Genomic DNA, 24,609 nt, shown 5'->3' with positions numbered 1-24,609 from the left:
ATTTCAACAGTGTGTTTTTTTATTTGGCATATAAGTAAAGAAGTGTACTAACAAATTTAGCAAATGAAACTTACATATGGATGCGAAGTTAATTTTTTTGCATCTATGAAGGGAATAAAACTCGGGTAGTCTTCCACCCTGAATTTCTTATTCGTTTTCGGTGATATGAATTCCCCGTTTGGGTGATCTGAAAGTGCCATGTTCTGCAAGAATTGCGAAACAAGAAATAAAATACACCCAAGTGAATACTTTAAATACACCCAAATGACTACACAACTTACACCCAATTGAACGTAAAAAATACACCCAAATCAATACAGAAAATACACCCAAAGTTCGTAGAAGTAACACTTACCACAATATCGGGGGGGGGGGAGGGAGACAGTATATTTGTTTTTGAAACCTCTTTTCATTTTTCTAGTTGAGGATGAGGCAGATGGCAGATACAATTTAGAAATATATGCCGAAATCAATTTTACATTAATAAACATTGCAGTTGACTTTGGTGTAAAAACATTAATGTTATTCTAATATTACCCCAGATTCTATATCACTTTTTGCCTGGAGGGATGCAAGGTGCATTCTAATCAAAATGTATTCATCTTGGGCAATTAGAGTGCACATCTGCTCATACTCGTTAGTATTGCCATTTGCGTCTTCCTTCAGTCGCGTCCCCCAGATGTAGCACTTTTGTTTCATATCATCCGTAATCTGATTTATTCCCCCAGGAGTTTCAAACTTCGCAGAACTCCCCCCCCCCAGTCTCCCTTTGAATTTGTGGACTTTTGTTTTTTCCCTTCGCCGCACTGCTTGCTATTTTTTGGACCAAATCGTCTAATTGTTCTATCAAATTTGCAGCTTCTGGAGATTTTGCCCTTTCTGTCTCCTGCGTTAACGCTCCGTCCTGGCTTGAATCAGTCAATCCAAGGCTGAATGATGGCACTCCTGGATCTGTTTTAGGAACATAGGATGCTGTCCGTGCCATCATCAACAGGGCAGCAGCGTCTTCTGCGGCTGGATGACTGCGTCATCATGTATAAGAATAAGAATAAGAATATACGGATGATAAGCAAAGATTGATTTTAGTCTGATGAACTTACATTTTAGTTGGAGCTGGGGGAAGCGTGGGTGTGGTCTCTTGAAGTTGTTTGGGGGTTTCAGGAGTGTTGCACAGTTCCAAAAAATTAATCATGGCGTAGAAAAAACTAATCAGGAACAATATACACCCAAACTATTAGCAAATTTACACCCAAACTCTAAACAAATATACACCCAATACTATTTCTTACGTTTTTGTAGTCCCTTCAATTTGTAGCATAGGGGTTGGTTCAAAATCTGTCTCAGTGGTTGTTTGGGATGCCGGCACAAAAACCTTAATCGGGACTCTAAACAAGAAGAAAAAAGAAGGGTTAACAACGCCTTTGAAAATAATAAGGTTATAAGGTTGAAATATTCTTGGAAAACTCACATTGCAAGCGCATCCAACGGTGTCTGTTCCCTCACAACCATCATATTCGAATCAGCGGGACTCAACCTAAAATACACCCAAAGAAAGTCAAAAAATACACCCGAACAATTCAAAAAGAGGACAGGCTTTGTTTTTTTGAGAACTTACATACTTGTAGTTTTTGCTTTTTTTCCTGCCTTTTTTTTCTTGAATAAAATAATAAAGGGCTTTTTTTTCTAAAAAAATATATATAGAATTAGAAGTATAAGTTAATAGAAGAATAAAAGTAACGGTTATCTGAAAGAGAAATTATATGCTCTCTGACGGCTGGTTTACACTACTCTGTTCTGTGCGTCCTTGAGAGGAAGGATCATCACTTCCCAAGTTCACAGCCGGTATTCTAAAACAGATTTCATGTTATTCAGACAAAATAAGATACAGGTATAAAATACACTCAAATGAATGCACAAGATACAACCAACCGAATGGACAATATACACCCAACACAAAAAACGAAATATCCCAACTTAATAAACAACATACACCCAACTTGATCAATACAATACACCCAAATGGTTCCACAAAATACACCCAAATCATGATAACAAGATTTTATTAAATAAAGCTTCTTACGTTTCAGAGGACACATAGTGACCTTCTGTCAATCGCAGGTCTGCTTGGTTCTCCCTGCGAAACAAGAAACAATTATTAGCAAACAAAACACACCAAAATCTGAAATAGACACCCCACCAAGACATACCCCTCTACAGCAGATTTATCAACGTTTTTCCTTAGCCATTCTTCTAGTTCGTCACTTGATATTTCATATCTCTCACTACATTCATAAAAGAAGATGTTAACAAAAATAATTACAATGATAGACGGTAATATAGCTTACGAGGTACTGTACCCATCAAAGTATTGATCTTCTTCAGGAGGTGAATCCTCCACAACAACTTTTTTCTTTTTTGGTTGTGTTCTGGGTGGAAAAAAAAGAGTACCAATCAGAAATAAAAAATTAATTTTATCACAGAATATTATCCAAAGAAGTGCTTACTTTTTTGGTGATGTTTTTGTCTTTTTCTTTTTCTTTTCCTTCTCCACCAGTGATGATTCTTCGCTCCTATAAGTTAATAAGAGACACTTCAGTTAATACACGAAATCTTTATAATGAAGCCAAAAGAAAGGAGTAATAATTTCAGGACATTACTCATCACTTGATTCAGATTTAGATTCTGAATCAGAATCTGACTCCTCTTGACTCTTCTTTCTTTTTCTGGAGTCCATTCTGGAAGGCAAACAATCATTATTTAGAACATACTAAAAAATACACCCAAATGAATGCACAAGATACACCCAACTGAATATACAATATACACCCAACGCAGCAAACGAAACACACCCAGCTTAATAAACTACATACACCCAATGTGATCAACAAAATACACCCATCTCGAAAAAGAAATTACACCCAAGTATGGTACTTACTTTTTTCCCTTTTTGCTGCGGTGTTTTCTTCCTGAATCCTCTGAGTCTTCTTGAGTCTCAGATTCAGAGGTAGAAGTGTCACTGTCAGTAGTTGTTTCTGTCTCCGAAGACGATGTTGAACTCGCCTTCCTTTTTTTGTTTTTTTGATTTCTTGTTTTTTTTTTCTTTTTTTCTTTTTTTTCATTTTTTCTCTTGCTCTTGTCTCCGCCATCTTCACAATTCCCTGAAACATTAGATATTTTAGCTAGCAGCATTCAGGTAAATAAAATACAACCAACATATTGTGTTTACTTACCAAAATTTCCTCTCTTTCTGCAGTCATTCTTTCCACCAACTGCTCCTTAGTCCAGTTGGCAATCCAGGGCTTTGGTGGTCTTTCAGCCCTCTTCTTGCCTTTGTTTTTTGAAAGATGAAAGTAAATTATCATCAGGGCGACGAGGTAGCCATCAATTACCTTCTTCTTTTTCTCCTTGTAGTCTGTGATGCCCTTGACCATGAAGGTCAAAACATGCCCCCCCCCCCAGTTTCTCTCCGATATGCCGTCCATCTTAAAAATTGGGGCCAAGTGCACAGGCGATATTTTGTTTATCGTTGTTGTCAAAAGGAACGCCATATGTATATAGAGGATGAATATCCTCTTGAACATCAGGCGTTCCTCTTCGTTGCCAACGCCGATTTCCATCATCTCATCGGTAAGACTTTTGAGGGTCTTACCCTGGAATCTTCTAAAAATTATTTTGTCATCATTAGAAAGTTTCTTATACTCAACTTTCTCAGGAAATAGATCTCCTACAAAAAGGAAAACAAAAAAGTATCCAAGTCGGTTCAAATACACCCAATCATCAACTTAAATACACCCAAGCATCAACTTAATATACACCTATAATTTTAAGCTAGTTACCTGTTGCATTGATGCCAAGCGCATCACCTATTATTTTTGGTGTTATTTTGAAAGAACCATATCCTGTTTTCAGTCTGTTCTCCCCAAGTTTGAAGTTGTTTGCCAGCTCCCTTAACAGTTGGTGATCCACCCTTAGTGGTGGGATGTGCATCAACCCACCGAATCCGAGATCCCTCACAATCGCCTTCTTCTCCTCACTCATGTTTCTGAATTTATCACTTAGGAGATGTGTGGCACACTTAAGGTCTTTTGTTTGGTTTCTTGCTGCCATTCTCTCTGAAACAAAAAATACACCCAAAGATATCAGTAAGATACACCCATATATATGAGTCAGATACACCCATTAATAACAGTAAGATACACCCATTGATAATAGTAAGATACACCCATATATATGAGTCAGATACACCCATTAATAACAGTAAGATACACCCATTGATAACAGTGAGATACACCCATAGATATGATTCAGATACATCCATATATATATCAATCAGATATCACTCAAACATGCTTCAATATCAAGCAACATTACAATGTCAAGCAGTATACACCCCCCAATCTACGGAATATACCCCCAAAAATCAGTTACCAAAAGATCTAGAACAACAAGAATAACAGGAGAACTTAGAACAACAACGTAGAAGAATAGTGTAACAAAGAAGCAAGAATAACAGTAAACCCTAGAACAACGACGTAGAAGAAAAGTAAAACCTAGTTCGTAATGAACTTACCTTGAGTATTGTTGCTTTGTTTTCTCTTCAGATTCTTGATGGAGAGTTTGATGGTGTTTTGATGGAGGTTTCGAAGGTTAGCGACGACTTGTATATTTTGAACTTCGATTTTCGCTCAAAAATGAAAGCGTTGCCTTGTTTTCGAATCGCTTTGAGAAGTGGAAGAAGTGGAAGAAGTGGAAGAGTCTGCCATTACTCGTAGGATACGTAACCGTTTGAGTGTTGAGCGCGTGAAGTTGACGCTCCATGTAATCCCTCTTCATGTGCGTGAGTTGTATTTGGGCTGGGCCAACTTGTAAGCTTGTAAGCTTGTATGTGTAGCAGGCCCATTAGAATTTATAGATAAATTTAAGTTCAAATATGAATATCAATTTTTTGATAATAAATTTTTTTTATAAATAAGTTTTTTTATAAATTATTATTAAACTTTTAAAAGTTTGATTTTCATCCGATTTAGTTTTGGTATAATTATAGCCTAAAAATATTTAGATTTTATCAGATTTAGGATCAGATTAGAGTCTAAAAAAAATTCGATGTATATTTATAATCATATTGTGATAAAGATGAATGACCACGTATATCTTAGGTGGCTATCTTTCTCAATGCTGAAGGAATCTTTTTCAAGACAAAATCCAATTAAATGAGAGTTGAAAATGAAGTTGTATAAATAGAGATAGTATGGCATGTGTATTTGACACACTCAGGAATAAAAGCAAATACTTCCTCTCTCTTTCTTTCTTATAAAGCACTTCTTTACTTTCTTCTTTCATATACTACTAATATAATATTAATATATTATCTTTATAGTAGTATAATAGTGTTGGTAAATACTAATAATAATATTTTCTATTTATACTTTTATTTTATTACTTTTTCCTTATTTATTTTACAACACGTTATCAGCACGAAGCTCTAACGATATTTTAGGAAGACTTCAGATAACAAATTTTTATTATGTTGAAGCTCTCTCATCTTGAATTCAATGCTCTTGATATATCTGGAAATAATTATTTATCATGAATATTAGATGCTGAAATCCATCTTGATTCAATGGATCTTGAAGATACCATTAAGGCTGAAAAATAATGCATCCCAGAAGGATAAAGCCAATGCCATGATTTTTCTTCATCGTCATCTTGACGTATGATTGAAAAATGAATATTCCACATTAAAAGATCCTACAGATCTGTGGAAAGACCTTGAAGAAAGGTATAATCATGTGATACTTCCTCAAGCCCGATATGTTAGAGAAAACTTTCTCGACCTTCCATGCCTCGAATGTGCTCCTGCAGTAGCAATCGAGAAAAATGATTTAAAAAATATTCTAAGCTAATTTCTTGCTTTCTTGTTGCTGAACGCAACAATGAGTTGCTCTTGAGAAATCATGAAGCGCACCCAGCTGGCGCCGTCCCATTTCCTGAAGCAAATGCGGCAAATTATAACCCAAAAGAGGTAAATGGCAAGGCTTTGGTAGCAAGAAAAATTATGGAAGAAAAAGAAATTATGTTCACAAGAAAGAATATCACCGGAAGTGGAATAAAGAAAGAAATAATGGGCAAAGTAAATCAATTGAGGATAAATGCTTTCGTTGTGGTGGAAAGGGCCATTGGTCACGTACTTGTCGTACCCCAAGGCACCTAATTGATCTTTATCAAGCATCCTTGAAAATGGATGACAAAGGAAAGGAAACAATTTTTGTTTCAAATTATAAAAATTCTACCACTCATTATGATGTATCTGATTTCTTTGAGAATTTTGAAGGAAATATTGGCCATTTGATCAATGACGGAATAGTTTAATATGTGTGTTGTTAAGTATTCATATGAATAATTTTTACTGTGCATGTACTTTTACTCATTTTATTATTATCAAGAAAAATGGCAAGGACATATTCTGAAGATATTTGCCTTGGAGATAGTGTAAGTTCGCACACTATTCTTAAAAGTACTATATATTTTACCCATCTTGTGCCAAAAGAAGAATATGTTAATACTATTATTGGCTCAGGCAATTTGATAGAAGGCTCCGGAAGAGTTATAATTTTGTTTCCTGGAGGAACAAAATTTATAATAAATAATGCACTATTATCTACAAAGTCTCTAAGAAACTTGTTAAGTTTCAAAGATATTCGCCGAAATGGATATCATATTGAGACAATGAATGAGGGAAATCATGAGTATTTATGTATTACAACTCATGATTTAAATAAAAAGGTTATATTAGAAAAGTTACCCTCACTTTCATCTGGATTGTATTTTACCAAGATTAGTGCAATTGAATCACATGCCATTGTAAACCAGAAGTTTACTAGTCCAAATGAATTCATAACTTGGCATGATAGATTGGGTCATCCGGGAACAACCATGATGAGGAGAATTATTGAAAACTCATGGACATTCACTAAAGAACCAGAAGATTCTTAAATCTAGTGAATTTTGTTGTGCTGCATGTTCTCAAGGGAAGTTAATTTTAAGGCCATCACCAGTAAAGATTGGATTTGAGTCCCCTGAATTCCTAGAAAGGATTCAAGGTGATATATGTGGATCTATTCATCCACCATGTGAATCTTTTAGATATTTTATGGTCTTGATAGACGCATCTTCGAGATGGTCATATGTGTGCTTATTATCTTCTCGCAACCTGGAGTTTGCGAGATTACTGGCTCAAATTATTCGATTAAAAGCACAATTTCCAGAAAATCCAATCAAAGCAATTCGTCTTGATAATGCTTGTGAATTTACTTCCCAAACTTTTGATGCTTATTATATGGCTAATGGAATAAGTGTTGAACATCCAGTAGCTTATGTTCACACACAAAATGAGTTAGCAGAATCACTTATTAAATGCCTCCAATTGATTGCTAGACCTTTGCTTATGAGAACAAATCTCCCAACCTCGGTGTAGGGGCATGCTGTTTTACATTCCGCAACACTTATTCGTTTGAGGCCAACGAGTTACCATCAGTTCTCTCCTATGCAACTAACTTTTGGCCAGCAGCCAAATGTTTCCCATTTAAGAATATTTGGGTGTGCGATATATGTTCCTATTGCACCACCTAATCGCACCAAAATGAGACCCCAAAGGAAATTGGGGATATATATTGGATATGATTCTCCCTCTATAGTAAGGTATCTTGAGATACAAACGGGAGATGTATTTAAAGCCTGGTTTGCAGATTGTCATTTTGATAAATCAAAATTTCCAACATTAGGGAGAGAGAATAAGCTTCCTGAAAAGGAACTTAATTGGAATGCATCATCGTTGATGCATTTAGATCCTCGATCAGGGCAATGTGAACTAGAAGTTCAAAAGATTATACATTTGCAAAGAATAGCAAATGAATTGCCTGATGCATTTTTCGATACAAAGAGGATAACCAAATCTTATATACCAGCGGAAAATGTCCCAATTCGAATTGATGTCCCAGTAGGACAAATAGCCACTGAAGCAAACATACGCCAGAAGCGTGGCAGGCCTGTCGGTTCCAAAGATAAAAATCCTCGAAAGAGAAAAGAGGTAAATACTATTCCTGTTGAAAAAGACACAGTAAAGACATCTGCAATTGTCCAAAATTCTTATATAATTTTAATGCCAGAAGACGTTCAGGTACCTGAAAATTGTGAAAATGACGAGATCTTGATAAATTATGTCTTTACAGGAGAGAAATGGGACCAAAATAAGACAATTGTCAATGAAATATTTGCATATAATGTGGCATTAAATATCATGCATGAAAGTAAGGATCTTGAGCCAAGATCAGTCGAAGAATGTCGACAAAGGAATGATTGGACAAAATGGAAAGAAGCCATGAAGGCTGAGTTAGACTCACTTGCAAAACGTGAAGTCTTTGGACCTGTAGTCCGTACACCTGAAGATGTAAAACCTGTTGGATACCGATGGGTATTTGTGAGAAAACGAAATGAGAAAAATGAAGTTGTGCGCTATAAAGTCCGACTTGTGGCACAAGGTTTTTCACAAAGGCCCGGTATAGATTATGAAGAAACATATTCCCTTGTAGTGGATGCGATAACATTACGTTATTTGGTCAGTTTATCTGCATATCATAAACTGCATATGCATTTAATGGATGTGGTAACAGCCTATTTATACGGCTCATTAGATCGGGATATCTATATAAAAGTCCCTGAAGGACTAAAGATATCTAAACCATCCAATGAATATTCATAGGGATTATACTCAGTTAAATTGCAAAGATCCTTATATGGTCTAAAGCAATCTGGACGAATGTGGTATAATCGTCTTACTAAGTATCTAGCCAAAAATGGATTCAAGAATGATGATATCTGTCCATGTGTTTTCATAAAGAAAACTGCAGCTGGATTCATTATAATTGCTGTGTACGTTGATGATTTAAATATCATTGGAACTCCTGAAGAAATTCTAACAATTATAAAAACTCTAAAGGAAGAGTTTAAGATGAAAGATCTTGGAAAAACTAAATTTTGTCTCGGCCTACAGATCGAGCATACAAAAAATGGGATCTTTATTCATCAAACAACATACACAAAAAAGATCTTGAAAAGATTTTATATGGATAAGTCACATCCATTAAGTACCCCAATGATTGTAAGATCTTTAGATGTGGAAAAGGATCAATTCCGTCCTAAAGAAGAGAATGAAGATATCCTTGGTCCTGAAGTACCATATCTTAGTGCCATTGGAGCACTAATATATCTTGCTAGTAATACGCGACCTGACATATCATTCGCGGTGAATTTACTAGCAATATATAGTTCCTCTCCAACCAGAAGACATTGGAGTGGAATCAAACAGATTTTTCGATATCTTCATGGAACGGTTGATATGGGATTGTTTTATCCCTATGGATCCAAGTCACAATTAGTTGGCTATGCAGATGCTGGATATTTGTCTGATCCACATAAAGGGAGATCTCAAACAGGATACCTGTTCACATATGGTGGTACAGCTATATCATGGAGGTCCATAAAACAGACGATTGCTGCAACATCCTCTAATCATGCCGAAATACTAGCGATTCATGAAGCAAGTCGCGAGTGTTTTTGGCTCAGGAGTTTGATCCAATATATTCTGTCATCATATGGACTGATTGATCATAAGATAGCTCCAACTGTCTTGTTTGAAGATAATACAGCATGCATTGCTCAACTTAAAGGCGGATACATCAAAGGCGATAGGACAAAGCATATTTCTCCCAAATTCTTCTTCACTCATGATCTTCAAAATCAAGGAACAATTGATGTCCAACAGATCCGCTCAAGTGATAATCTGGTAGATTTATTCACAAAGTCACTCCCAAAATCTTCTTTTGAAAGATTGGTACATCAGACTGGGATGCGCCGATTTCGAGATATAAAATGATGTCGGCAAGAGGGGGAGACTGTACTCTTTTTTCCTTAGTCAGGTTTTTTCCCATTGGGTTTTTCTTGACAAGATTTTTAATGAGGCAGTTCCCATCACAAAGGATATTGTACTCTTTTTCCTTCACTAAAGTTTTTTCCCATTGGATTTTTCTTTAGTAAGATTTTAACGAGGCAATAATCTTAAGTGGTCATCCAAGTGGGAGTATTGTGATAAAGATGTATGACCACGTATATCTTAGGTGGCTATCTTTCTCAATGCTAAAGGAATCTTTTTCAAGACAAAATCCAATTAAATGAGAGTTGAAAATGAAGTGCTCATACATATATAAATAGAGATAGTATAACATGTGTATTTGACACACTAAGAAATAAAAGCAAATACTTCTTCTCTCTCTTTCTTATAAAGAACTTCTTTATTTTCTTCTTTCATATACTACTAATATAATATTAATATATTATCTTTATAATAATATAATAGTATTGGTAAATACTAATAATAATATTTTCTATTTATACTTTTATTTTATTATTTTTTCCGTATTTATTTTACAACAAATCAGATCTAAATTAGGATAAATTTGATTTTATCCGATCGGTTCAGCCCATTATTATATTTTGTGGTGTTATCTTACTTGCAATTCTGACCTGCTGAGCGTTAATCAGTACTCTTGCATAAGCACAAGCTTACTTATTTAAATAAAGTTTTAATTTTAAATTTTATATACTTACGTTTTTTTATAACAATTGTTTGATTCAGCACTTCATTTTAAGTAACAGTTCTATTTTTACAACAGAAAACAATAACATTATTTTATACTGTTGGTGTAAATTATAATGCATGAACAATTTCTACACACAGAAATGCTCTCAAGTGAAAAAAATGATAATCTTAAAACTTGTTTGTCTAGAACTCTCAGGTAGCTTGTGATGTGGCCGGCTCCAATGCTTGATCTTCGTTTTTGTTCTCTTTGCCAAACGCGTGGCCGTTCATCGCATACGTATTCCACTTCTCCTTTACTTGTTTTTTCTCTGAATATTTGACAATAGTTTATATTTATTTTGTTTTTATGATATTTCTTAATTTAATAGGGCAATGATTAATTTATTGTGATTTTAAATTCTATTTAAAAATAAAATTAATAAGTGAGTTAACTGTTCAATTAATCTAAATTAGTTAATAATTTATATTTATTAATTTTAATAGAATAAGAAAAATTTGTTGAAACCAATATATCCAGATATATTTTATTTTAATACATGCTCTTTTTCAGAGTGAAAGTACTAGAGACTAATGTTTCTTAAGTAATGACTGATGAATGCTTTTTCTTTTTTTTTTTTTGGCAATCTGGAGTACTATTTTATTTTCCCTCATGCTAATATTTGTTAATCTATTCATCATTTAGAGTTATACTTTTTTATTTATTTGCTCATAATTTTATACATTAATAGGAAAAAGCACTTAAGTACACTAATATCTAACTATATTTTGCTGTTATTTACTCGTACATACTTTAAAAATTGTGTGAAATGGTCAATATTATAAAATATTTTATATGGATATTTGATACTATATTAATACTTTACTGATGATCAATATAGGAACATATCTTGTTCGTTTGAACAACCCCTCCAGGGTTTAACCTTCATATAATTAAGGAGAATGTGCATGCTACTTTTATCATCACTTTCTAATATCAATGGATACAAATATAACAGCTTAATTTTACTATACACACAGCTTTATTTTATTCAACTCACCCCTTTCTATTTCATTATTCAAACACCTTCCCTCTCTCACTCGCAAATTGAAGAAAACTCGAATAAGCAAAAGTTAGAGCTTCTTCATGGCGCCAAGCTTAACCACCCTCCAAGAAAATGGACTCCCCAAACCGTTACCACCCTCCATAAAACTCGAAGCCTCAACCTTCTCAGTCAACGACCACCCCATCCTCACCGAAGTCCCACCAAACATAGTTGCCGCCACTGCATCACCACCACAAGATTCAACCACCACCAAGAACACCGCGGCAGGATGCTTCGTGGGGTTCAATGCCGACGAGCCACTCTCCCGGCTCGTGGTTTCCCTCGGCAAGCTCAGAGGAATCCGGTTCATGAGCATATTCCGGTTCAAACTCTGGTGGAGCACCCACTGGACCGGCTCCAACGGTAGCCAAGTAGAGCACGAGACTCAAATTATGATACTCGAGAACAGTTAGTTACTATCTATCCATCTTTTCAGTTATTATTAGACCAAAAGGTACAAGAATGTTGGAAAAGATTTGACATATTTCATTAAGGGTGAAGACTCGCATGTTTCACATACATATTTTGACATATATGTGTTCTTAAATATCAACTTCATATAACTTGATTGAACTGGTTAATGTTAGTTTGAGTTTAATTGTTATATCAGGTGAGAGCGGCGGGCGTCCCTATGTCCTCCTCTTGCCGCTTATCGAAGGAGCTTTCCGGGCTTCCCTGCAGCCCGGTCTTGACGACTTCATCGACGTCTGCATGGAGAGTGGATCCACACGCGTGGCGGAGTCGACATTCAAAGCGTGCCTCTACATGCACGCCAACAACGACCCCTACACTCTGGTCCACGAAGCCATGAAGGTCATCCGCCTCCACCTTGGAACCTTCAAGCTTCTAGAAGAGAAGACCCCGCCGGCAATCATCGACAGGTTCGGGTGGTGCACGTGGGACGCGTTCTACCTGGAGGTGCACCCTCAGGGCGTCCGCCAAGGCATCAAAACCCTCGCGGACGGAGGGTGCCCTCCCGGTCTAGTCATCATTGATGACGGATGGCAAACGTTTTGCGGCGACGATGAGGCGGTAACCGACGGAGGGAGCTTGAATTGTAGGATACCGGGAGAGCAGATGCTGAATAGGGTGATAAGGTTCCAAGAGAACTGCAAGTTTAGGGAGTACGAGTGTTGTAAGGGGAAGGGGATGGGTGCGTTTGTGAGGGAGTTGAAGGAGGAGTTTGCAGCGCTGGAAAATGTGTATGTGTGGCATGCGTTTTGTGGGTACTGGGGTGGGATAAGGCCCAAGGTGGAGGGGATGCCGGAGACAGAGGTGGTGGCCGCGAGGCTGTCGAAGGGGGCGGAGATGCTGATGACGGACTTGGCGGTGGAGAAGATACTAGAGAACGGTGTGGGAGTTGTAGCGCCGCATGAGGCTCACAACTTGTATGAAGGGCTTCACTCGCATCTTCAGTCGGTGGGGATTGACGGTGTCAAGATTGATGTCACACATGTAAGTCTTTCCAAATCATCTTGAATAAAAAATTTGTTGATAATGGTTGAAAATGATTTCATATGTATAGTTAAATTAAATTAAGAGAAACTTTATACTCCAACACTTTTATTGAAATTTAGTCGACATTTAATCATTAAAAGAAAAGTGAGTAATTTTTTATTATTGGATAAAATTTTACACTATTAAAAATATCAATAATAATTAATTAATAATTATAAATTAAACCCCTAACATTATTCCTCTTAAATTATATAGTTTGTGCATTTATATTTTAATTAATATTTTATATATTTAGTTGTCAAAAATGTTACCAGACCAATAAAATTTACTGATTAGTCAACAAGTTTATGATATCAAAAAGTAGTTCAAATATATCAACATGTTGGCATGCATCAAAATGGTTGCCTCCAAACTTTATATATATGAAAAGAGAGAAGTGTCCATAGAGAAAAACTCTTGATGAAATTTGAGTTTAAAATTTTAAATATAGCGCAACAAGGTTTTAATTTAATATGAGTAAGATAATTTTAAGAAATATTTATAAATAAAAAGTTATACATTAAATAATTGAGATGATTGAATAATTATCAGTCAAGTATATGTTTATTTATTTAAGAATGGTTTAGTTTTTTTTTTTATATAATTTTAAGGAGACTATTTCCATAAAAATACTAAAAATGTTTTTTTAAAAGACATTTATATGTATTATAATATTATTGAATATCTTTATTAAATTGGTTAATAATTTATTTTTTAATAAATCAGAACAAAATCGATTTATCATAGCAACAATAATAAATCCAATTGTCCGTAATATAATTTTTTTTTTTTGAAAACAAACCGTTCAACACAATAGAAGTGGAGCAACCAGAACCACACAAACTAAAAAACTAACTTAACCAAACCACAACAACACGAAAACGGTCCCCATGTCATCTCCGACATAGCCATCAACAACTAAAGAGATACCCACCGCTCCACTCATTAACACTATTCAAAGACATGTTGATAATTTCTTCAACTCCTTTGCTTGTGTGCTGGAAAATCCTCCTATTCCTTTCCAACCATAGGTTCCAGACGATCGCACAAAAGCTCCTCAACCGGTGATTACGCTCCTCCATCCTTCTCGGTTCTTCTGTCCAACTAAGAAAATGCCCTTTCATCGATTCCGGATAAGACCATTGTCGGCCAAAGGCTGAAATCCAAGCACTCCACACTTGCCAAGCAAATACACATCCTAGAAACAAGTGATGTACATGTTCCACATCATTATTACAAAGAACACAAATAATATCTTCCTGACTGATTATTCTACACCGACTCAGCCTGTCTTTTGTATTCACTCTTCCTATCAGAACAAACCAGATAAACAGCTCCACTTTAGGCGGAGCCAACCCTTTCCAAACAGTCCTGGTGAAACTGTAGCTAGTTACCGCCTCTAGGATTAGTTCCTCCTGCATCACCTGCACAAATGAGTTAGTTGTAAAAATACCTCGCCTATCATATTTTCACACCATTCTGTCCTCTCTGTTATGTACTAATTTCACAGGTCTCAAAGCCCCATGCAAATCACTCTGGAGTTCCAACTCCCATTGGAAGAGCTCTCGCCTCTATTGGAAGTTCCAAATCCACTCAAACCCATCCCAAAACCTGCACTCCCCTATAACAGATCCACATTGGTTTGAAACAGAGAAAAGCCTCGGGAAGCGATCCTTCAGAGATCCACCGAGCAACCATACATTCTCCCAAAACCGAGTCCGATGCCCATCACCCACCTCCATGGACATGCCTGCAACCATCTTATCCTTTAAATGTTGATTCATGATTTGTAACTGGCAAATGTCATTCCATGGTCCTCCTCTAGTAGGCAGCTCTTGAGTTGACAGTAGCTCATTGGGATTCAGATTATTACAAGAACATACCACTTTTTTCCACAGTGGGCACTCTTCCTTTGCAAATCGCCACCACCACTTAAACAATAGCGCTGTGTTACGAACCATAACATCCCCAACTCCCAGTCCACCTAGTTTCTTCGGCGCCTGCACCACTTCCCACCTTACTAATGCCATACCAGTCCTACCCTCTTCCGAACTCCACATGAATCTCCTCTGCAGCGAGATCAATTTCTCAGCAATAGCTTTCGACATCTTGAACAAGCTCAAATAGTATACTGGCAAACTGTTCAACACTGATTTGATAAGCACCAACTTCCCAGCTTTGTTTAGCACCTTAGCTTTTCACAAGTTGAGTTTCTCCTCCACCTTGTCTATTATAGGCTTCCATGTCTTTACCAAACTCGTATTAGCTCCTAGAGAGATTCCAAGGTATTTAACTGGAAGGGCATCCCCCTTACAACCCAGCAAGTTACACATGCGCTCAACCCACTGCTCCTCACAATTAATTGGAATCAAACTGGACTTATCAAAATTGATACTCAGGCCTGACATCAACTCAAAGCATCGCAGAAACCTCTTGTAATTCCTAATAGTCTCCTCTTCTGGTGGAAAAAAGAGGATAGTGTCATCAGCAAACTATCTCTACCAACCAGCAGAGATGATATACATCCATTCTTTACTGCCTCTCCAATCATTCGATGTAGCACATCCACAACCAGTACAAACAAGAAAGGAGATAGTGGGTCACCTTGCCTCAAACCTCTTTCCATGTTAAAAGGCTTAGACGGCGAGCCGTTTATCAGCACCGACATAGACGCAGTAGCTACACACTCCATAACCCATGCTCTTCATTTATGTCCAAACCCCATCTTCTGTAGCACGATGTTCACAAAGCTCCACTTGACCCTGTCATATGCTTTTTGGAAGTCAAGCTTGATTAGTGCAGCCTCTTTTTTCCTCAGTTTAAGCCAGTTAACTGTTTCACACGCAATAAGCGCCCTGTCATGGATTTTTCGTCCTTGTACAAATGCACTCTGGGTCTCTCCTACTAATGCTGGCATTACTGATCTTATCATCCTAACTAGCACCTTCGAAATAACCTTATACACACACCCCACCATACTAATAGGTCGCAAGTCTTTAATCTCCTTCGCACCTATGAATTTAGGTGCCAGTGCCACCCAAGTGATATTAGCATCTGCCGATAACCTGGTCGTCTGGAAAAATCCCATCACTGCAGCCGTGAACTCAGACCCAATCTCATTCCAACATCTCTTGATGAAGTTTATGTTGTATCCGTCACACCTTGGCACCTTGGAGGACTCACAGTCCCACATAGCCTCTTTGATTTCCTCATCCGACGGCAACACTTCTAGAGCCATAGCATCTGCCTCACCTATTTGAACCACCAGACCATCTCTAATACCCATAATAGGAGAGTCTTCCTGATGATATAAATCCTTGTAAAACTCTCTGATAGCAATCTTTATTCTAGCCTGATTCCTAACCAGCCTGCTGTTGATGACCAGAGTATCAATCCTATTGTTCCGCCTTCTTGCTGAAGCTATATTGTGGAAGTATCTTGTATTTCTTTCCATATCATTCACGTACCGAGATCGCGACATCTGCTTCCAATGTACTTCTTTTCTCACATACCATCGCTCACAGCACTTGACCAGTGCCTTTCTTCTAACCTCCAGTGTTCCATCATATACTCCATTGCTAACCATATCATCAATCCTCTTGATCTCTTCTTCAAACTTTATAATCTTCTTGTCCATGTCACCAAACTTTTCCTTATGCCATCTTCCAACGGTCCTGTCAGAGCTTTCAATTTATCTGTGAACTGTAGTTCCCCCAAACCTCTCCATTCCTCCTTAACCATCCTAAGAAAACCCTCATGCGTAAACCACGAATCAAGGCTCCGGAACAGCCTCGGACCTCTTCCCAGCTTCCTACCCTCCACTATTAAAGGGCAATGGTCTGACAAACTCCTTGGTCCACCTCGCAGATGTGCCTTTGGAAACTCTTCTAGCCACTCCAAACTAACCAGAACTCTATCTATGCGGCTGCAAGAATGCCCGTGAAACCATGTAAATTTCTGGTCAGTGAGTGGCAGATCCACTAAGTTCATGTCCTGTATCCAAAACTTAAAATCTTCCGCAGACCGTGTCAACCCAGTAGTACCTCTCCGTTCTTCTACATCTACTATTTCATTAAAGTCTCCCATAAAATAGCAGGGAACCTGACATAAACCCGCTATATAACTCAACTCCTCCCACACATTAATCTTCTCATCTCTATCATGTGCACCATAGACCAAAACAAACGCACAATTGAAGCTATTTTTTAAAATCACTCATTCAATACACAACCACTTCTCTCCCTTATAGCAATTATTCAGTTTAAACACCACCTCATCCCAGATTAACAAAGTCCACCCGACGCACCATCAGAACCTACATATTCCCAACCTGGACTATCTTGTCCCCATACTCTTGCAACATCAAATCTCGTCACTATTTGCCTTTTAGTTTCAATCAAACTTAACATATGTAGCTTATGTTTATTCTTTAGGTCCTTCACCATTCTCAACTTTCCATCTCCCTTTAATCCCTTAACATTCCAAGAACTGAAGATCATTTTAAAGTTGTTTTACACACCTGTTTTGTATGTTTGGGTCTACACCATCTCATTTTCGCTCTCTGCTTTGCCACTTTTCTTTTACGAGCTATTTCTTCGTTCTGCGCTTGGAGAATTGCCATAATGTCATCTTCTTCATTGCATAATATTGCTCCTGACTCCTGTGCCGGTTTCCAGGTCTTTCTATTTTCTATCAATTGCTCCTCCACATCAGTGTGCTGATTGTCACTGGTTTCCTCATCATTCCCTCTTTTCTCATGCCCCGGTTCACCTCCTCCGATGCCATCCCCATCCTGATTGCAGAACATACTACCTATTTGCAAACCACCCTGATCCCTAACAGGCATTTTTTTCTCGCCTGTGTTGTTCCTCGCCCTGGCTCTCAGCTGCCCGTGCATCCCCTCTGGGTTACCAGCCAAGACTGCGCCTCCAACCGTGCAGAACTCAGAAGATTTGCCACTTCGATCTCCTCCCGCTTCCTGTTGATCTGCACCGACGCACAACCCAAGGTCGACCGCGGCTCTAGGCATCTCTCCCCCGCCGCCGACGTCACTCGCAGCATCGTCAACATCATCGGTCACAGTGGGTTTGAGGCGGACGTCCCCAGCGCATAGCAGCTGGCTCCCCCGGTTCACGTCGAGCCCATCCCCTCTGCGGTCTTCCCCGTCGATTGTGCCCTCCCTACCAGCGAAGAATAGTCCTCCAAGAGCGCCGCGCCCTTCGCCCGTGCAAACCAATTCTGGAGATTCGCGACCCGCTTCCCCCAAATGGATCTGACCCGAGTAATCACCCATGCGCTTCTGAACCGCATCAGCTTTCTCCTTGGTTGCTGGGCCCAACCTGTCCGGTATATTCCCATGATTTCTATTATTGCAGCTGGCCCAATACTTTCCTAAACAAGGGTTTTTTTTTTTATTGCATTGATGGCCCCCCTTCCCAGCCCAATAAGGTCACATGATACTGTTCTCTCCGAACCCTCCTCATAACTCATAACGATTCCTCCCCCCAAATCATGCAAACCGTAATTAACATCAGTTAATGCTTGATACTTTCCGATTTTCCCACGATTACGATATGCACAGCCATTACTCCATTCATTCAAAATTGTGTTTGTGATTACGATTCCGCCCTTGTCTTCTTCCTCACCTCGTGGAACCATCAACAACCGCTCTTCATCTTGCATCTCTTCATGCAATGACCCTGCTTCATACTTCTGCCTTATATCCATATCGGCACTGTTACTTCTGCTGTCAGAGTTCCCTTGTACATTTGTCCTTTCATCCTCAAATTTTTTGGTGCAAAGCAGATTACACGCCTCGTGTCCAACCTCCTTCACCAGGACATCAAATTCTCCCGTACCAACTGTGACGTGAACCCATTCTTGAATCACATCCATTACACAAGTGTCAATCTGTACACGACCTACAGTGAAAGAGCTACATACTTTCGTTTCTCTGGCAACTCAACTACTTCACCCCATTGGCCTCCTATCGTTTTAAAGGTGTTAACTGACCAAGCGTGCAACGGGACCCCAAAGCATTCCAGCCACACCATTCGAGTTTCACTATGTTCCGACTCCTCCCATCGCCGCACTCTATGGAACAACTGTAAGAGGCTATTCAAGTTAAAGGTGTAAGCGTCGTCAGCATGCTGAACACTATCAAAGGTTAGAAGTGCTTTGTATGCGCCCTTTTCCCGCACCTGAACAACATTAGGCACATTCTTCATGATCATTTTCTTTAGAGAATCAAACTTAATTGCTTTGGTCGTGCCTCCGACGAGGCTCCTCTGCAACCATTCCAAATTCTCTGTTGTCACTGCTACTTCCAATCTCTTTTTCCATCCATTTCTATGCGGGTCTTTGTCAATTTCCTTCTTCCATAGCTCATTTCCAGGTGACTCATAATCATTCTGAACCACTTTTCTTCGTGGCTGCCAAGTAACGATTTGTCTCTGATCCTCCTCCGCATGCCTAGTGCTTATGTTTGCTACTTTCGGCATTCTTCTGTACTTAGCCTCTTTCACGAACACTATCTTCCCTCTCAGTCTCTGGCGATTCATTTCCGCTATAACTTTCAGTGCCCCTCTTTTTGTTCTATACCGCACGAAGGCAATCATGTATATATTTCCACTTTTCTGTTTCCGTGATAAATATATATCATTGATTCGTCCCGTCCAGCTGAACAAAAGAAATAACTCACTCTTGGATATGTCAGGCGGAAGATTACTCACAAAAACAGAGAATGATTCATTCTCCAGCCGCCAATACTCTTCTCGATTCCAAATCCTTGGATCTTTGTCATGTATAATTATTAGACACTATAATTATTAGACTCGATTTGATCCGACTGATTTACACAATCTAAACAAATTATGTATAAATTTTTTGATAAAAAAGTAAATATATCCCTAATTTTTGTTTAAAAAAAAACCAAAAAACCTATAATCAGTGAGTTATGTAAATTAATCGATTTGACCAGATCTGATAACAATTAGATTTATTGTTATTGTTATAAAAAAAATCAATTTTATTTTAATTTATTAAAAAATTTAAAAATAACTGATTTATTAATACTAAAACACATAAATGTCTTTACAAAAAGACATTTGATGCGCCTTTACGAAACATCCTCCTAATTTTAAACATGGTTAAGATTTATTTCCAGATTGAATAATTGCGTGTGCATGTGAGTGGATTTGCATGTGCGCGGTGTGTTTACTTTAGAGAACCGCTAATGTCACCAGTCACCACCAATGAAAAAACTCTATGTCTCAAACACCTAAGAGGCTCAGAGATAGATCATTTCTATTTATATTTCGGTATATTCCCCTGAAATTAAAATTGGGATGTAGCTTCGAATCATTAGGGCAATAGGTGAAATTATAATTTTATGCCATTAGTTGGGACCAATCTTACTTTTCAATTAACTAAAAGAACTATAACATGTGGGAGATGCTGATTTTCTAAAAGTTGATTTCTTTCTTGAATTTAAAAATCGGAGCTAAAGTTAATTCGTTGGGGTGGAGAGAAACGAACGTTTTTTATATGGTAATAAAATAAGGTGTACTACTTTTGACCATGTTTAGAATTTTAATGATTGTTTTATCGTATGTTATATAACGGTGTAAACTAAATTGATAGGTTAGTCTAATAATATTATAGAAAAAAATACTAAAAATTATTAAAATTTATTATTTTTAATTATCTTTTTATTATTATTGATTATCAACTCTATTTTTTAATTTAATTAATTTAATCTATTAATTTAATAATATAATTTATCTTATATTTTTAAATATTAATAACTAATTAATAAAAAAATAATAAATTTTAATCGTCCTATAACATTCTTCAGTTATAAGATTGAATATCTTATAATATTACTCTCATAATGCATGACAGCTATATAAATGTGCCAAGATATATAATATTCGATAACATTATATGATATAAGTAAGATATGGAATATTGAGGCAATGAGTAATAGTTCATGCATAATCTCTCCATACTCATCTAAGAGGTTACAGATTTGAGTCTTCATATTTTTGGTAAAAAAATAAAAAATAAAAAAAAATAAAATGGAATATTGAATAATATCATGAATACTATAGCTTATAAAAATGAAGAGAATCAATTAACTATTAGGAATGAAGAGAAAGTACTGATCGCTAGGATTCTTACATGTGGCAGGTTCTAGAGATGCTATCAGAGGATTATGGTGGTCGTGTTGAACTCGCCAGACCATACTACAAAGCACTCACTGATTCTATTAAGAAACATTTCAAGGGCAATGGTGTCATTTCCAGCATGCAGCAGTGTAACGATTTCATGTTCCTTGGCACAGAAACCATATCACTTGGACGAGTTGGTAACGTCCTAATAATAATAATAAAAATTCATACTAACTATTTTTATTTAGGAAAAAAAGCTCTAAATTTTTTTTAGTTATTTAGTAAAGTATGATTTCTCACTTTATATTTTTGTTAAATAGAATAAAAAAATATATAAAAAATTAAATAATTCACATTTTATTAAATAATTAAAAAATAAATAAAAAGATTCACTCTCTTTTTATTTATAATCCTTGACCAAACGCGCATTAATTTAATTTTCAAAAAATAAAATACCTCAATTGATTCTTAAAAGATATACTTATAAATAATTTTTTATTCATTAGATAATAATATATAACATAATTATTTTGCAACAAATCATTTAATTTGCATAAGAATCGATTTGATTAAACCAATTTATGGCTTCAAAAATAGAATGCAACATGAGAATTTAGATGTTCAAACATTATTTTTACAGGTGATGATTTTTGGTGTACGGACCCGGCCGGAGATCCCAACGGAACATATTGGCTACAAGGATGTCACATGGTGCATTGTGCATACAACAGCTTGTGGATGGGGAATATCATTCACCCGGATTGGGACATGTTCCAATCTGATCACGCCTGCGCCGAGTTTCACGCCGCCTCTCGAGCCATCTCCGGTGGACCGGTTTATGTGAGTGACTCTGTTGGAAAACACAACTTCAAGTTGCTTAAGAAGTTGGTTCTCTTGGATGGCTCCATTTTACGGTGTGAACACTATGCACTTCCTACTAGAGATTGCTTATTTGAAAATCCTTTACATGATGGTAAAACAATGCTCAAAATTTGGAACCTCAACAAGGTAACATACAATACAATAATGTCTATACATACATAAAAGTTAATCTCTTATGTACATATTTAAATTAAACAGCAAATTAACGTATTGGTTTCTTGAAGAATATGCAGGAACCTTTTGGACTTTTGGTTCTTTAAATTTACTAGTAAATAGTTGAACTTGTAAATCTATTATAACGAACCTACTTGTTATTATAATCAGTCTATACTAAGTCAGAAATCATATTCACTAATTTAACAATATTGTAAGGGTTATAAGAGTATCTGGTTAGTTGAGAAGGTATAGTTAAGTTGTTAACCATGCACATGGAGTTAGTTATATTGTTAAGCATGCAATTGCAGTTAGTTATGAGGTTAGAGAGTTAGTTTCTCTAATAGTTCAATCAGTAGAGTAGTATATAAAACACATGTAATGAAGTGAGTTTAGTTAACGAAAATCATTCTCACTCAGAGCTTCTTCAATTTTCTCTCTTAATTCTTTCTTATACAACTAGTCTTTTTTTCCTTTAAATTTGTAACGAAATTTTTCATAGAATTAATTTCTTTTTTTTTTTGTGTGTCTTGTGTTGAATTTTTTTATACTATGTTATAAAACTATTTTCCAAAAAAATTAAGTCGGTAGAAAGAAAGAAATAAATGATTATGTAAAAGACGGCATTATTATATATTCACTTAGTTTCGATTGAAAACAGTATACAGGGGTTTTGGGTCTGTTCAATTGCCAAGGTGGAGGGTGGTGTCCTGCGAGTAGAAGAAACAAGAGTTTTTTAGATTGTTCACACTCCGTTACTTGCATTGCAAGTCCCAAAGACATTGAATGGAGCAAAGGAAAGAACCTTATTTGCACCAAAGGAGTTGATTCATTTGCAGTGTACATGGTGAAAGACCACAAGTTGAGGCTAGTGAAGTATGATGAGAGCATTGAGGTTTCGCTGGAGCCTTTTGCTTTCGAGCTCATGACGGTTTCTCCGGTGATGTTTCTACCAAGATCATCAATTCAGTTTGCACCATTTGGGTTGGTGAACATGCTCAACTCTGGAGGCTCAATTCAATCCTTGGAGTTCCATGAACATGATAAATTGGTTAGAATTGGGGTGAGAGGCCATGGCCAGATGGCCGTATTCGCGGCAGAGAAGCCGGTAGATTGTAAGATTGATGGACAACCTGTGGAGTTTGATTACAATTATGACGATAAGATGGTTAAGCTCCAAGTTCCATGGCCTAGTTCTTCGAGGTTGTCCATAGTCGAGTATTTTTTTTGAACCGATTAAGGTCTGAATGCTTGAGAAATGCATAAATAACTCTCACTTTGATAAGATTAGCTAGTACATTAAAAAATTCAGTGCAAATATTTAATTTTATAATGCACTAATTAATTTTGTTAAAGTGTCTGATATCATATATTGAATTGAAAGGGTAAACTTTGTGTTGTATTAAGTTAAATATTTGTATCATAAATTGATGACATGTTAGTTATTGATTGAAATTATTCGATTTGTTTATGTAAATCCTTAATAAGTGATATGTTTGTTGACGTTGCAGTAGTAATAATGTATTTCTAGTACAGTTTCTTTGAATTTAATTACTAATTTCACTAGACACCAAAAAAAAAAATTATTAATTTCACTAATAATTCTTTTTACAATTTACATGATTATGTTTTTTTTTTTTTGTGGTATTATATACATGATTATGTTATTATTTATAGGATGATTAGTCCTTTATCCTATGATTTGATCTCATTTTTTTACGCAGTACTCAACCAAATTATCAGTTTTTCCTGTCTGTAGTCAACAACAAATGTGGGCCTATATTTTCTTCAAACTTTTTGGGTCATGATTGGCCTATGTTGAATTGGAGAGTGAAAGTAGTTGAGACCTAGTAGCAGCCAAGATAAGGCCATAAAGTACATTAAATGGAAGACCCATAAAATTGGTCCAATGGTGTCCGTCAATTAGCTTAATAAGTATATTCGTCAATTGTGGCTAATGCATGTGATGTAATGACAAAGGTGTTTGCTTCATATTAAGCCACACCAAATTCAAATCTTAGTAATGGTGGCTAGGTTAGTATATGTGAATGAGTGAGTCTGTAAGTTTGTTTGTATGACCAAAAAAAAAATGCATATTCGTCAATTAAAAATTTAAAACTATTTTAGATTTGACAAAAACAAAAAAATGATCTTGGATTAATTGAGATAC

The 24,609-nt window shown here is 36.6% G+C and overlaps 1 protein-coding gene across 2 annotated transcripts; it reads left to right on the top strand.

Moving 5' to 3' along the window:
- The first annotated feature begins 11,261 nt into the window (after positions 1-11,261).
- Positions 11,262-23,942, top strand: LOC112738321 (galactinol--sucrose galactosyltransferase). Of its 2 annotated transcripts, none has more exons than XM_025788701.3 (5): positions 11,262-12,144; positions 12,347-13,191; positions 21,424-21,550; positions 22,045-22,412; positions 23,101-23,942. In XM_025788701.3, exons 1-5 carry the CDS (start codon positions 11,778-11,780, stop codon positions 23,668-23,670), a joined length of 2,277 nt encoding a protein of 758 aa, XP_025644486.1. In that variant the 5' UTR covers positions 11,262-11,777; the 3' UTR covers positions 23,671-23,942. The 2 variants fall into 2 exon arrangements, with proteins under 2 accessions (XP_025644486.1, XP_025644485.1); XM_025788700.3 differs by having other exon boundaries at positions 11,279-12,144; positions 21,424-21,601.
- Positions 23,943-24,609: the final 667 nt, after the last annotated feature.

Source organism: Arachis hypogaea, chromosome 13 (genome assembly GCF_003086295.3).
Source record: "Arachis hypogaea cultivar Tifrunner chromosome 13, arahy.Tifrunner.gnm2.J5K5, whole genome shotgun sequence".
Lineage (NCBI taxonomy): Eukaryota > Viridiplantae > Streptophyta > Magnoliopsida > Fabales > Fabaceae > Arachis > Arachis hypogaea.
This window is presented reverse-complemented; position numbering and strand designations above follow the sequence as displayed.